Below are 11,515 nucleotides of genomic sequence, written 5' to 3' on the forward strand. Positions count from 1 at the left end.
CATATTTGCGTAAACCAAATATAAACCGTATGGCGATGTTTTGAAGTCTCTCAAGTTTATTAAGTTGGTCTTCAGTTAGGTTGAGATAACATGCATCAGCATAATCAAGAATGGGGAGAAGTAGGGATTGAGCCAACATAGTTTTGGTAGGAATGGGAAGAAAGTACCGCAGACGTCGCAACGAGCTCATAGCTGCAAAAGTTTTTCTACTAACCTCTTGCAGTTGGCAAGACCACGATAGCGTTCTATCCAAATACACTCCCAGATTTTTAACACAATGACTGTAGGGTATTCTGACTCCGTCAAATGTAATGGCTGGTAAGTTAACCCAGTCAACTCTCGAGACCAAGTTTGGCGAGCCAATGACAATAGTCTGGCATTTATTTGGATTGACTTTTATACCGTAAGAATTGCTCCAGTTTAAAATACTAGATAAGTCATCATTAATACGAGCAATAGCAGACGGTAAATCTTCGAGAATTGACTGTGTATAGATTTGTACATCGTCTGCATACATGTGATAGAGAGAAGATATATTGTGAGTGATAGTATTAATGAAGATAGAAAAGAGTAATGGTGACAACACGCCTCCTTGTGGAACCCCTGCACAGACATTACGCCAAGTTGATAAGGTATTATCAACCTTAATCCGATGCCGGCGTCCATGCAGGTAATTGCGGAACCAATCAATTACTGATGGAGATATGTTAATAGAACGTAGCAGCTCCAGTAATATATCGAAGTCAACGTTATTAAAGGCGTTACTAAAATCTAGTAAGGTCAATACTGTAAGTTGCTTACTGTCCATACCCAAACGAATGTCATCGGTAATTTTTATTAGTGCAGTAGTCGTACTATGACCACTGCGAAATCCGGACTGGAAAGGATCAAGGAGATTGTTTTTATTAAGGAATGTGTTTAATTGTTGGTAAACCAATTTTTCTAAAATTTTTGATAGGAATGGAAGGATAGAAATTGGACGATAATCAGAGTATGTTGTTGGATTGGATTTTTTTGGGAGAGGAATAATTTGAGCATCTTTCCAAGATGTGGGGTAGTCGCCTGAGGAAATAGAATAATTAAGGATGTGGGTAATGATAGGAGTGATAATGTCAAGGATGGGTATGATCATATTACGACTAATACAATCACTACCGACGGCATTAGAGGCAATTGACAGTATATTCTTTTTAACATCACATTCAGTGAATTGATTAAAAGTAAACGGAGGAAAATTAGAAGTTGGAAAAGATGATATGGAATTTAAAGTAGTAGCTTTTTGGGCGACTTCTAAAGAGTTGCCCGAAGATGAGAAATGTGCATTTAAGCTTTCTATATCAATGTTATTTAAGGATAACTTTTTCGAGGATTTTCCAACTCCTATCGTTTCAAGGAATTTCCATGTACGGGCAGTGTCGCCGTTTTCGACAGATTTATGAATGTGGCGTCGTTGTGCATCCCTACACAATGTATTGCAGCGATTTCTTATTTTCTTATACTTACGAGCATTAGTTTCGGATTTGTCAGATTTGTATAATGATTTGGCGTAGCTTTTCTTGGCAATTAACGTTTTTAAGGAATCCGTTAGCCATGGTGCAAGTAAGTGTTTTATTTTTACCGGTTTAATCGGTGCATGGATATCGTATAACTGTGTTAATAATGCGTTAAAGATGTCAACTTTGGAATCAATATTTTCTGCAGCTGTAACAGCACTCCAGTCAATTTGACATGCATCATCACAAAGACGGGTAACATCCATTCCACCAAAATTACGTTGGAGAAGTATTCGTGGTTTGGACTTAGGAGGGCGTATTTTATACGATAGATAAATTAAATCATGGTATGAAAAAGAGTCTGCAGGCAACTGGCCATATTTACAAACAAGATCAGGTGAGGAAACTATTATAAGGTCTAAAAGGGATGGCATACAGTTCGGTAGTTTGTGAGTAGCGGAAAGAGGTAAAATGTGTAAATCGCAGGCTTCAATTATAGACACGAGTTTATTAGAGCGATTGTCATTCTTGAGTAAACAGGTGTTAAAATCACCCATTATTATAGTTTGACTATATAATGGGGTTAGAGTCTCTAATAAACTTTCAAATGCAGAGAAATAGTTGATAAGGAGAGAAGGGCTATAAAAAACACCGAGCAAGATTTTACTATGGGATAGCACGACTTCTAAAAGCAGATGTTCGGCCGCATCAGGGGGAGGGGGCTGAATCGACGAATTTAAAATTTTAAAAGGAATATATGAACGGAGATAAATCGCGACTCCACCACCTCCCCTGCCAATGCGGTCGTTGCGGATGAGATGAAACCCAGGCAAGGAGTAAGACGTGGAGGGCAGACAAGGCTTAAGCCAAGATTCTGAAATTAAAATTGCATGTATGTTTCTTGATTCAAAAGATGCAAGCATGTCTGGGTAATGAGCCGGAATACTTTGGGCGTTGATATGAAGTACATTAAAATTTTTCCCAAGAGTGGAGAAATGAGAATTAAGTGTTACATTTAATGGAACGAAACTTGTACTGTGGTAACTTGCATTGCTACTCGAGTCATCATCGGACGAAAAGGACAAAAACTGGTCACTCTGTATACTACTATTTGATATAGACATAACTGAGACAGTAATATATAAATGAATATATGATTAAATTAAATAAAAACAATATATAAGAAAATACTTATAATGTATAAATATTAATAAATAAAAATAAATAAATAAATATAATAGAAAACAGAATTAAAAAATAATAATAATAATAATAGATATGGAGTTTTCAAAAACTGTGTTTCACAACCCACCAGCTTTAAAACATAGTAATAATATTAATTTTTAACAATAATTGTTTACAAACAAAGGGGAAACCCACAACATCTTAAAAAAAAAAAAAAAACATAGTATACAAAAATACAAAACAAAAACATAAAGAAAAGTTAATAATATATCTAAGAAAAATGTATAATAAAAAAAAAAAAAGTTCTTTATAAAATTCTATACTGAACGAAGATAGAAAAAATTTATATCTATCTAAAAAAAAAAAAAAAAATAAGCTCACTTTCTTTGTTGCACTAAATGACAATATTGTAGTAGTTAAGTGATTACATAATCTATGACCATCTGTCATACCATGTCAACTGTCAACAGTTAGCGTCAAATGTCAATTAGTGTGACAGTAGGTAAACCTAACGCTAAGTGCGGTATTTTTATAAAAAATATATTTCGAAGTTTAAACATAAATACTATTATTTAACTATCTAAATGAAGAATTGAAATATTGAATTGTACTGAACTGAAGTAATTAATTAACTATTGTGAAATAGTGTAAAACTTATACACTTTAAAAGCAAAGAATGATGAAAGATCGATGTAATAAAACTATGTATTGTGAAGAGCCTTACTTCTTGACGACCCTTTTGGGTCTCGTAGTATACGAAGGCACCTTACTGCCTTTTGGGATAGTTGCTGAGCTCGCCGGTACCGTGGATGGTTCAGAAGTATCTTCCAATGGACGCTGTATAGCATTTACTTCCGACACCGACACCACACGATGACGGGATCCCTCGGCATCTAACACAATTATGCAGCCGTCTTTTGTCCAGCACTGCCTAATTCCAAAATGTCTTCGTGCCAGTACAAATGCTTCATGCCGGGTCTTAGTGAGGAACTCAGATAATGTTATTCCTGTACCTTTCAAACTTGTCTTAGAAGACCAGAGCTTATCACGCAGTGACGCTTCATTAAACCTGACAAGAATTGCACGTGGTTTGTTACCAGCAGAGGATCCGAGACGATGGCAGCGGGTGTAGTCAGAAGGAGAAAACTGTGAAAATTTGAAATGCTCAGACAGTATTTTTGTAACAAGTGAAGAAGTATTTTCCTTTTTTTCTTCGGGCACACCGTGAATTAAAATTATTTTCCTCCGGGATCTCATCTCAAATTCATCTTGCTGCCTTGTAAGCAACTCAACCTGTACCTGGAGACTCTCGAGGGCAGACAAGACAAATGTTCGGAATGTCAGGAACTGTGCATTTATATTTGACGTTGGACTTGTAGCGGGTGAAACTGCTTTCAGATCTTTTTGAAATTCTGCCATGCGTGTGTTAAAAGTCTCAGTTAATTCCAGTAACGACTTTTTAAGTGAATCCATAGTGTTCTTCTATATTATTATATTTGTATTAGGTTATGTTGTGATGTGGCACTTGTGTTGTATATATTATTGTAGAATGTTTGTAAACAAATTATATGAGAGGACAGCTGGGAGGTTAGTGGTTTTAAATGTACATGCTATTTTTGTTTTTAATGTTTAATAAATGATTTATAAATTATTTTAATTGGAGCAAATTTCTTGTGACTTGTCACATGCACCTACCCAAAAAAAAAAAAAAAAAGTCTTTAGTAGGGAATAACTTAGGTTTGCGAGATATTATCTTCAGTTACGCTCTCTGCGCTCTTTCAACGCGAATGAAAATAGTTTTACTTGCACCTCCACAAACATGAATACAGTAAATAAGAATCGACTGAGCCAATGCATAATAAACAGTTCACATGAGTGAGAGATCTGCAACATCAAGAAGATTATTAAATATGAATATTAGTTTTCTAAGACGAGTAGCAACCATATCTATATGGAAGTTCCATTTTAGAAAACAGTCGATGTTGACACCAAGGTATTTTATATGATCGGCTCGCTCAAGAGGAGGACAAGTACATATGTTAGCTGATGTTTGCTGGCATTGATGGGCTTGAAGAAAAAAGGACGAGGAGGGATATGACGACTTTCTGGTGGCAAACGTTATATATTTGGTTTTATCAGTATTTAGAGAAAGCATGTTACACTTCAGCCAATTTATTATAATTCTTATAGCATCTTCAGCATGTCTTTTATCATCTACCCAATTTTTACCATCAATGAGTAAAACTGTGTCATCTGCATATGTTATAATGGTACAATTTGGAATGGACAAACTACAAAGTTCGTTAATATAGGCAAGGAACAATGTAGGTCCAAGGACACTACCTTGAGGGACGCCATATGAAAGAGATAAGTCGCTGCTTGTAAAATTATCTATGACAACGCTTTGCGTCCGATCAGTCAAGTAGCTTTTAAACATTTCTAGAGCATGACCACGGACACCATAATAATCTAATTTGTTAAGCAGGATGGGGATGGAGACAGTGTCAAAAGCCTTAGACAAATCTAAGAAAACTGCTATGGTTTTAATTTTATTGTCTATATTAGATGAGATTGTATTAGTAACCTTTAAGACCGCGTCAACTGTAGAAATGCCACTCCTAAATCCAAATTGATTTTGTGAAAAAATATTATGTTTATTAAAAAAATTTATAAGTCGAGATTTAAGAACCTTTTCAAATATTTTTGATAGGCTTGTTAAAACAGAGATTGGTCTATAGTTGTTAACACTGTTTCTATCCCCAGACTTATAGATAGGGTGTACCAAAGCTTTTTTAAATACAAGAGGGAAGATACCGGTGGAAAGGCATAAATTAAAAACTTGGGAAATGGCTGGTGTAAGTAAATGTCGTGCTGATTTTAGTAAAGAAGATGGTATGCCATCGTAGCCTGTTGCGCTATTAAGTTTGAGACTAAGAATGATTTTATCAATCTCTTTACAATCGGTGGGATATAAAACCAAAGAAGTAGGTTGAGACTGGCGAGGCAAAGGAAAAGGTTGTGTTTGAATTTTAGATGCCAAATTCTTGCCAATATTGGCAAAGAAGTCATTAACGACGTTAACAGAAGAATTTGGAGAATCTGAGAGTGTTAGTAGGGGAGTTGAGTTAGAAGGGTTGGAGTTTATTTTACCGACTCTTTTGACAGCCTTCCAGGTAGACCTAGTATCACCCCTGGCTCTCTGGAGTTCATTTTGATCATAAGCTTTTTTAATCTTTTTTAATAAGTTGTTGCAAAAATTTTTGTAGCGTATGTATATTTTATTAAGTATCATGTTTGAGGGATCTTTTTTACATCTTTTATACAGTTTATCGCGATGTCGAATACAACGTAACAGACCAGAGGGCTTAGCCAAGTTGACATTCTACAATCGTAATCGCTAATAGAAAACTAAACAAATGTATGGGCATGACGTCATCTCAACGCTAAGTCACGTGGTCAAAGCAAACGAATAGAAAAGTCGTAGACAAGTTGACAATCGTTCAAAGTGATAGAATTGAATGTAATCGTTTCTACAACGATAATCGCTAACTCCATACAAAATGGTAGCCAAGTTGCAGTTTTGACAAGCGCGTACGAAAAGATTTCGAACTTTTTGATCGATAACTAAGCGATCTTTAAGACCCAATAGTTAACGCTAAAAAAATGGCGTCTTATATGATGACCGACAAGTGTTTTGTTTATTAAACCTAATTTTGAAACATTTTTACCTTTTTAATGCATATTTTAAATATGTCGTGGTGTGCTCGTAATGAAAAAGTGCGGCTTAGGCGCAAAAAAAAAAAACATAAATCATCAGTGCAAGAAGAAAATACTTTCGGCTAGATAAAATTATTTTCGAAGCCCTTTGTCGTGAACTACGACACAAGATTTCGTTAAAAGGAACAAAAGAGATTCCTTCTAAAGTTAAGGTAAGTGATTAATAATCTGATTGATAATTTTTTATAATTATTATGGACTATCAGCAGTCGCAACACTTACTCATGTAATAATGAACACATTCACACTTAACATAAAGTGTGCGACATATTATTAAGTATATATTTATACATATTATTGTATATCTTGTGTACATAAATATATAATAATAGTATCTTAAATGCCAAAAAATACTAAATATTGCAATATTAAATATTCTATAATATAGTATATCCTTTTATTGGACATGTCTATCATAAATTTAATTTCCTTAATTTTTGTGTTTTTGTAGGTGCTGTGCACTTTTAGTTTCCTAACTAAAGGATCAGCGAAATGATGGTGTCAATCATCTTTCCCAATGGATTATGCATGCATTAGAAGTTTTTAATGCTTTGAACCACTGCTATCATAGAAAAATGGATCAAGTATAGGAAAACTCAACAAGATACAGCATTTATAAGAGTAAATATTAAAAATTACAATATTTAAATTATCAGGTGCATTTAATAAACATAACATTTTAATTTACAAGGTTACTAAGAAGCTTTGACTCTTCCTTTGGTGTAATACATCCAATCTATAGCAGTTTACTTGTGACTAACTAAAATTTTAAACTTATTTTCAGGTGAGTCTGGATATCCACAACACCCTTGGCCGATGACAACTATCCTCAATGCAGTTCATGACTTTAGGGTATATATATATTAGTGTATCTTACACTCAAATGCATGTGCAAGCTCAAGGAGTGCTGTTTTGTATTACTCAAAGCACAGTGGAGATATTTGCTTTAGAGACAGGGTGCTGCAGGGTTACTATTATCCTCATGTAGCTAGCAAAATTTAAAATGGCATGTTGTGTATTATAAGATATAGCTTTGCAAGCTAGTCTTACCACCACACCAACCACTTACCGCTGCAAATGATATTGGAGATGATAAAATTATGCAAGATCCCACACCCATTGCCTTTGTAGGTAATCAAAGTGAATCTTAAGAATAGCCATGCTAAGTTGTTTATTGAATAGGATATAGTTAGTTTATTTAACCTCTAATATGATTTTATTTTACATTTTCTGATTAAAAATTAACTTTTTATTTAATGAATCTTATCTAAATAATAAGTTATTCATTGTATTTTAAATTTTTATTTTGAATGTAATGTATTTAATAATAAAACAAATTTATTATTACAACCTTTTTTTTATTATATAAATGAAAACATTTCAATTTATAATCCATCCATTATTAAAACATATATATATATATATATATATATATATATATATAATTTAGTAGAGGTATGTACATATGGACAAAAATAAAAAATGCAGGTAAAATAGGATTTCTTAAATATTACAAAAAAGAATTTCACGAATTAAAAAATCAAAATACAAAGCAAGAAACTCATAACTGATTGATTATAATGAAGTCATTTAATGATAATAATAGAAAACTGTGAAATGACAATTTTACAGTGGTTTTTATGCCATAAGGTTTTTCCACATTTTTTCTTTTAGCTTTGTTACTACTCCACACACATGAAGTTTAATAATTCTTCTAATTCCAGGCACAGTCAGTCTGTTTTAATTCAACTTGAGTCTCTTGCTGGGGCCTCGTTATATTGCCATAAGTAGAACAAGTTAAAACTATTAGAAAAGTAAAGGGTATATTGAATAAGTAAAAAATAAAATACAATTCTGTTTTGTTTGTTTCGTAAATGGTAATTTTAGTACGTGTCGCATATCAATTAAGGGATTTTCAAATAAAGAAAGATATTTATGAAATTACTAATAATTATCGTACCTTTCCATGAATTCCAATAAAGCTCTAAATTCTTCTGGGCTTGCTTAAGATTTATATTCCTTTCTATAAAAGTTATCACACCATTTAAGGTATCTTTTATCCTTAAGCAGGATAATAATATAAAATTTCGAGTCACAGCAATGTTAAATTACGTTCCGCAATGGAATATTGTAATAAAGAAATTACTAATTACATGCACCCACCCATTTGCTTATTATTTTATCACAAATTCTTCCAAATTTCAAATTAAAACAAAAGTTTATCTTGCGTATAAAGTTTACAAATGCAACTTTGATGTTAATTTGACGTTAGTAAGAACGCTAACCATAGATTAAAGTGTAGGTTTTTTCTAAGTTCATCGTAGAATGAGCGATCGACTCAGTCGTGTCAATTTGGCTAGCAACTTATCGTTTTGTATAATCGCTTACGCCGAAGCGTTAACGATTGTAGAAAGAGATACGATATGAAACGAATGTAACTTGGCTAGGCCCTCAGGGGTGATCCAAGGTTTTATTATTCTCTTCCTCGATGAAATAGAGAATATGGTATTATGTTTATCTATAGCGAAAGTAATAGTCTTTACTAAGGTTGTTGCTGCCACCTCAGCATCTTTTAGGTCAATGACTGTGGTAAAATCAGTGGTCTCTAATTCCTCAACTACAGATATCTCGTCTATATGCCTACAGATACGAGTTATGGGCGTGGAGGTTACTGATTGACTGCTGCACAAAATTATAGGAGCATGATCAGTAATAAAAGAGTCGAGCACTAATGTAGTAGCAGGGCTTATTGTCTTTAGAGCAACATGGTCAAGACAGTTCTGGTTTCTTGTTGGGAAGAGGTGAGCTGGCAACAGTCCATGAGAAGCTAGTAAATTTAGATATTCGTCAGAATTAGTGTCGTTATTATTAGGTGAAATGTTTATATTCAAGTCTCCCATAACAACAATAGTATGAAAAGACCGTAACGTGCCTAGTGTCCTGTCAAGGCTAGAAAAGAAGTCACGCAAGTCTTTGGTACCCGGAGGACGATATAAAGCAATAACAGCTGTATGATTTGAGAATTTTATAGTTAAGCAATTAGCATCATGAAATAAAGAAGAATCAAATTTATATTCCAGGGGCTTCTTTAAATATACAACTACACCATCATTTTGGTTGGTATAATTTGAAGCATGAAAAACATAACCACCTAACACAGGAACGTCGAATGATTTCTTTGACCAGCATCCTGACAGAATTAATAAGTCGATATCTATATCCATTCTATGTAATAACAGCGTTAGCTTGTCAAAGTTACATCTTATACTACTAATGTTCACATGAAATATTTTAAGAGGATTATTATAGCTTTTAAAATAAGAAGCGCATTGCTCCGGAGAGCACATAAAGGAATCTGACACAGAAATACTATCAATATTTCTATCTAAAAAATCGTTGTGATTATCCATAATCTCAGAGTAAAATAGGTAACAAAGGTTCTGGGTTACATCTTTTTATGAAGAATTCTATGTACACACTAGTCACATTAATGTATACAGTTACGAGTATATATAAATCATAATAGTATGTACTTAAGGTCGAAAAAAATATTATATAACCTCTTAAAGTGTAAAATTCTATAATTATTGTCAATAAAAATGTATGTAAACAGAGTTTGTATAAGTGTGTCGGCGCATCCGCCTCTCATCACGAACACCGAGAACTGAAGTGGCGGCCATCAGGAGCAAAGCGACAGTCAGTTTCGGATCGTCGAAAAGTGCGCACGCATTCACGTGCTCGGTGGACGTTACGTTGCAATTTTGTGTTAATTGCAATTATTATATTATTGTGGAATTAAATTGTGTAATAGACTATCCTATGAAATCTAAAAGTACTGTTGTAAATCGATCGTGAATTATATAGTGAGGTGATTATTACAATAGACATTTTTTATTGAACTACCGTCTCCTTACCCGATAACCTACGCTTACCCGAAGATGACTGATAATAACTATGATAAGGCTGAAGAAACTTTATCAGAAGTGAGATGTGAAGGGTCAAACCAGCAGGAGACAGTAGTCAATCGAGGGAATAAAAATCTTGGTGCGAGTACCCACGATTTACTAGCTGGAATAGAATCGATTTTGTCAAGACTGCTAGATGCAACTAATCACGGTATCCAGCCTCCGCCGCAGCAACATAATTGTACTCTCTTGGTGAAAATTGATCCTGATGATGCTGAGGCAGACATCGAAGGTTGGTGTAGGATTACTGACATTATAGTTACTAGCCGAAATCTCGCCGGAACTGAGTTGCTACTTGCTTTGATAAACGCATTGAAAGGACGCGCCGCTTCTTGCCTGACTAAATTGCTACTAGCTAGATTTGGAAAACCTATGCTGATGCAAGACTATTTTGAAAATGTGATGAGATTCGAAATTGCCCCTCAAGAGGCCGCCTCCGAAGCAGATATGCGTTTGTGGAATGTTATTGAGCGTATACCGAAAGTGGAAATGGTCGAAGAAGTCATTACTGGCTTTGTTATATCAGTCCTCAGTCAAAAAAGCCCCTTAATTCGCAGAGAGCTCAATGCATACACCATCACAACGAGAGCTCAATTGTATCGCGCCCTTAATGGTATATCACTGAAGAGACGTCACGATGAACACGAAGAGCAACCTTCGAATTCAAAGAAACCACGTGTTACGACTGAACTGAGATTCGAGGGATCCTGTCATTACTGCGGCCATCGGGGACACAAAATTGAAGAATGCCGCAAACGCCGTGATAGATCTCTGCCACAAAGGTGCCAGAACGAGAGAAGATAGTCACGTGTTTCACATGTCAAAAGCCAGGCCATATTAGTACTGTCTGTCCAAACAACAAGGCAGGCAAAGACTACCCAGCTAAGAAGGACGTGAACATCTGTGAACGGAATACTATGAAGGGTACGCTATCCACTTCGGCTGGTAAGTCAATACCGTTTCTATTCGACAGTGGCTCAGCATGTTCGTTGATCAGAAACAGCCTAGTTACCCAACTTCCAGGCTCCGTACGCAATGCCACGGTTTATTTGACAGGTATAGGTGTTGAAGACGTCAAGTGTTCGACCCAAATTT

At 34.8% G+C, this 11,515-nt stretch overlaps 1 protein-coding gene and 1 long non-coding RNA gene across 2 annotated transcripts; one reads left to right on the top strand and one right to left on the bottom strand.

Annotated features, from left to right (window-relative positions):
* Positions 1 to 3,398: 3,398 nt before the first annotated feature.
* Positions 3,399 to 4,151, bottom strand: LOC124542605. The gene has a single exon (XM_047120532.1). It carries the CDS (start codon positions 4,149 to 4,151, stop codon positions 3,399 to 3,401), a length of 753 nt encoding a protein of 250 aa, XP_046976488.1.
* Positions 4,152 to 6,034: 1,883 nt separating this feature from the next.
* LOC124542689 lies at positions 6,035 to 7,308 on the top strand. Its single transcript, XR_006967347.1, has 3 exons — positions 6,035 to 6,607; positions 6,907 to 7,076; positions 7,240 to 7,308. It is a non-coding gene; the product is annotated as an uncharacterized LOC124542689 (long non-coding RNA).
* Positions 7,309 to 11,515: the final 4,207 nt, after the last annotated feature.

The sequence above is a fragment of the Vanessa cardui genome, chromosome W, assembly GCF_905220365.1.
Source record: "Vanessa cardui chromosome W, ilVanCard2.1, whole genome shotgun sequence".
NCBI classification, from domain to species: domain Eukaryota; kingdom Metazoa; phylum Arthropoda; class Insecta; order Lepidoptera; family Nymphalidae; genus Vanessa; species Vanessa cardui.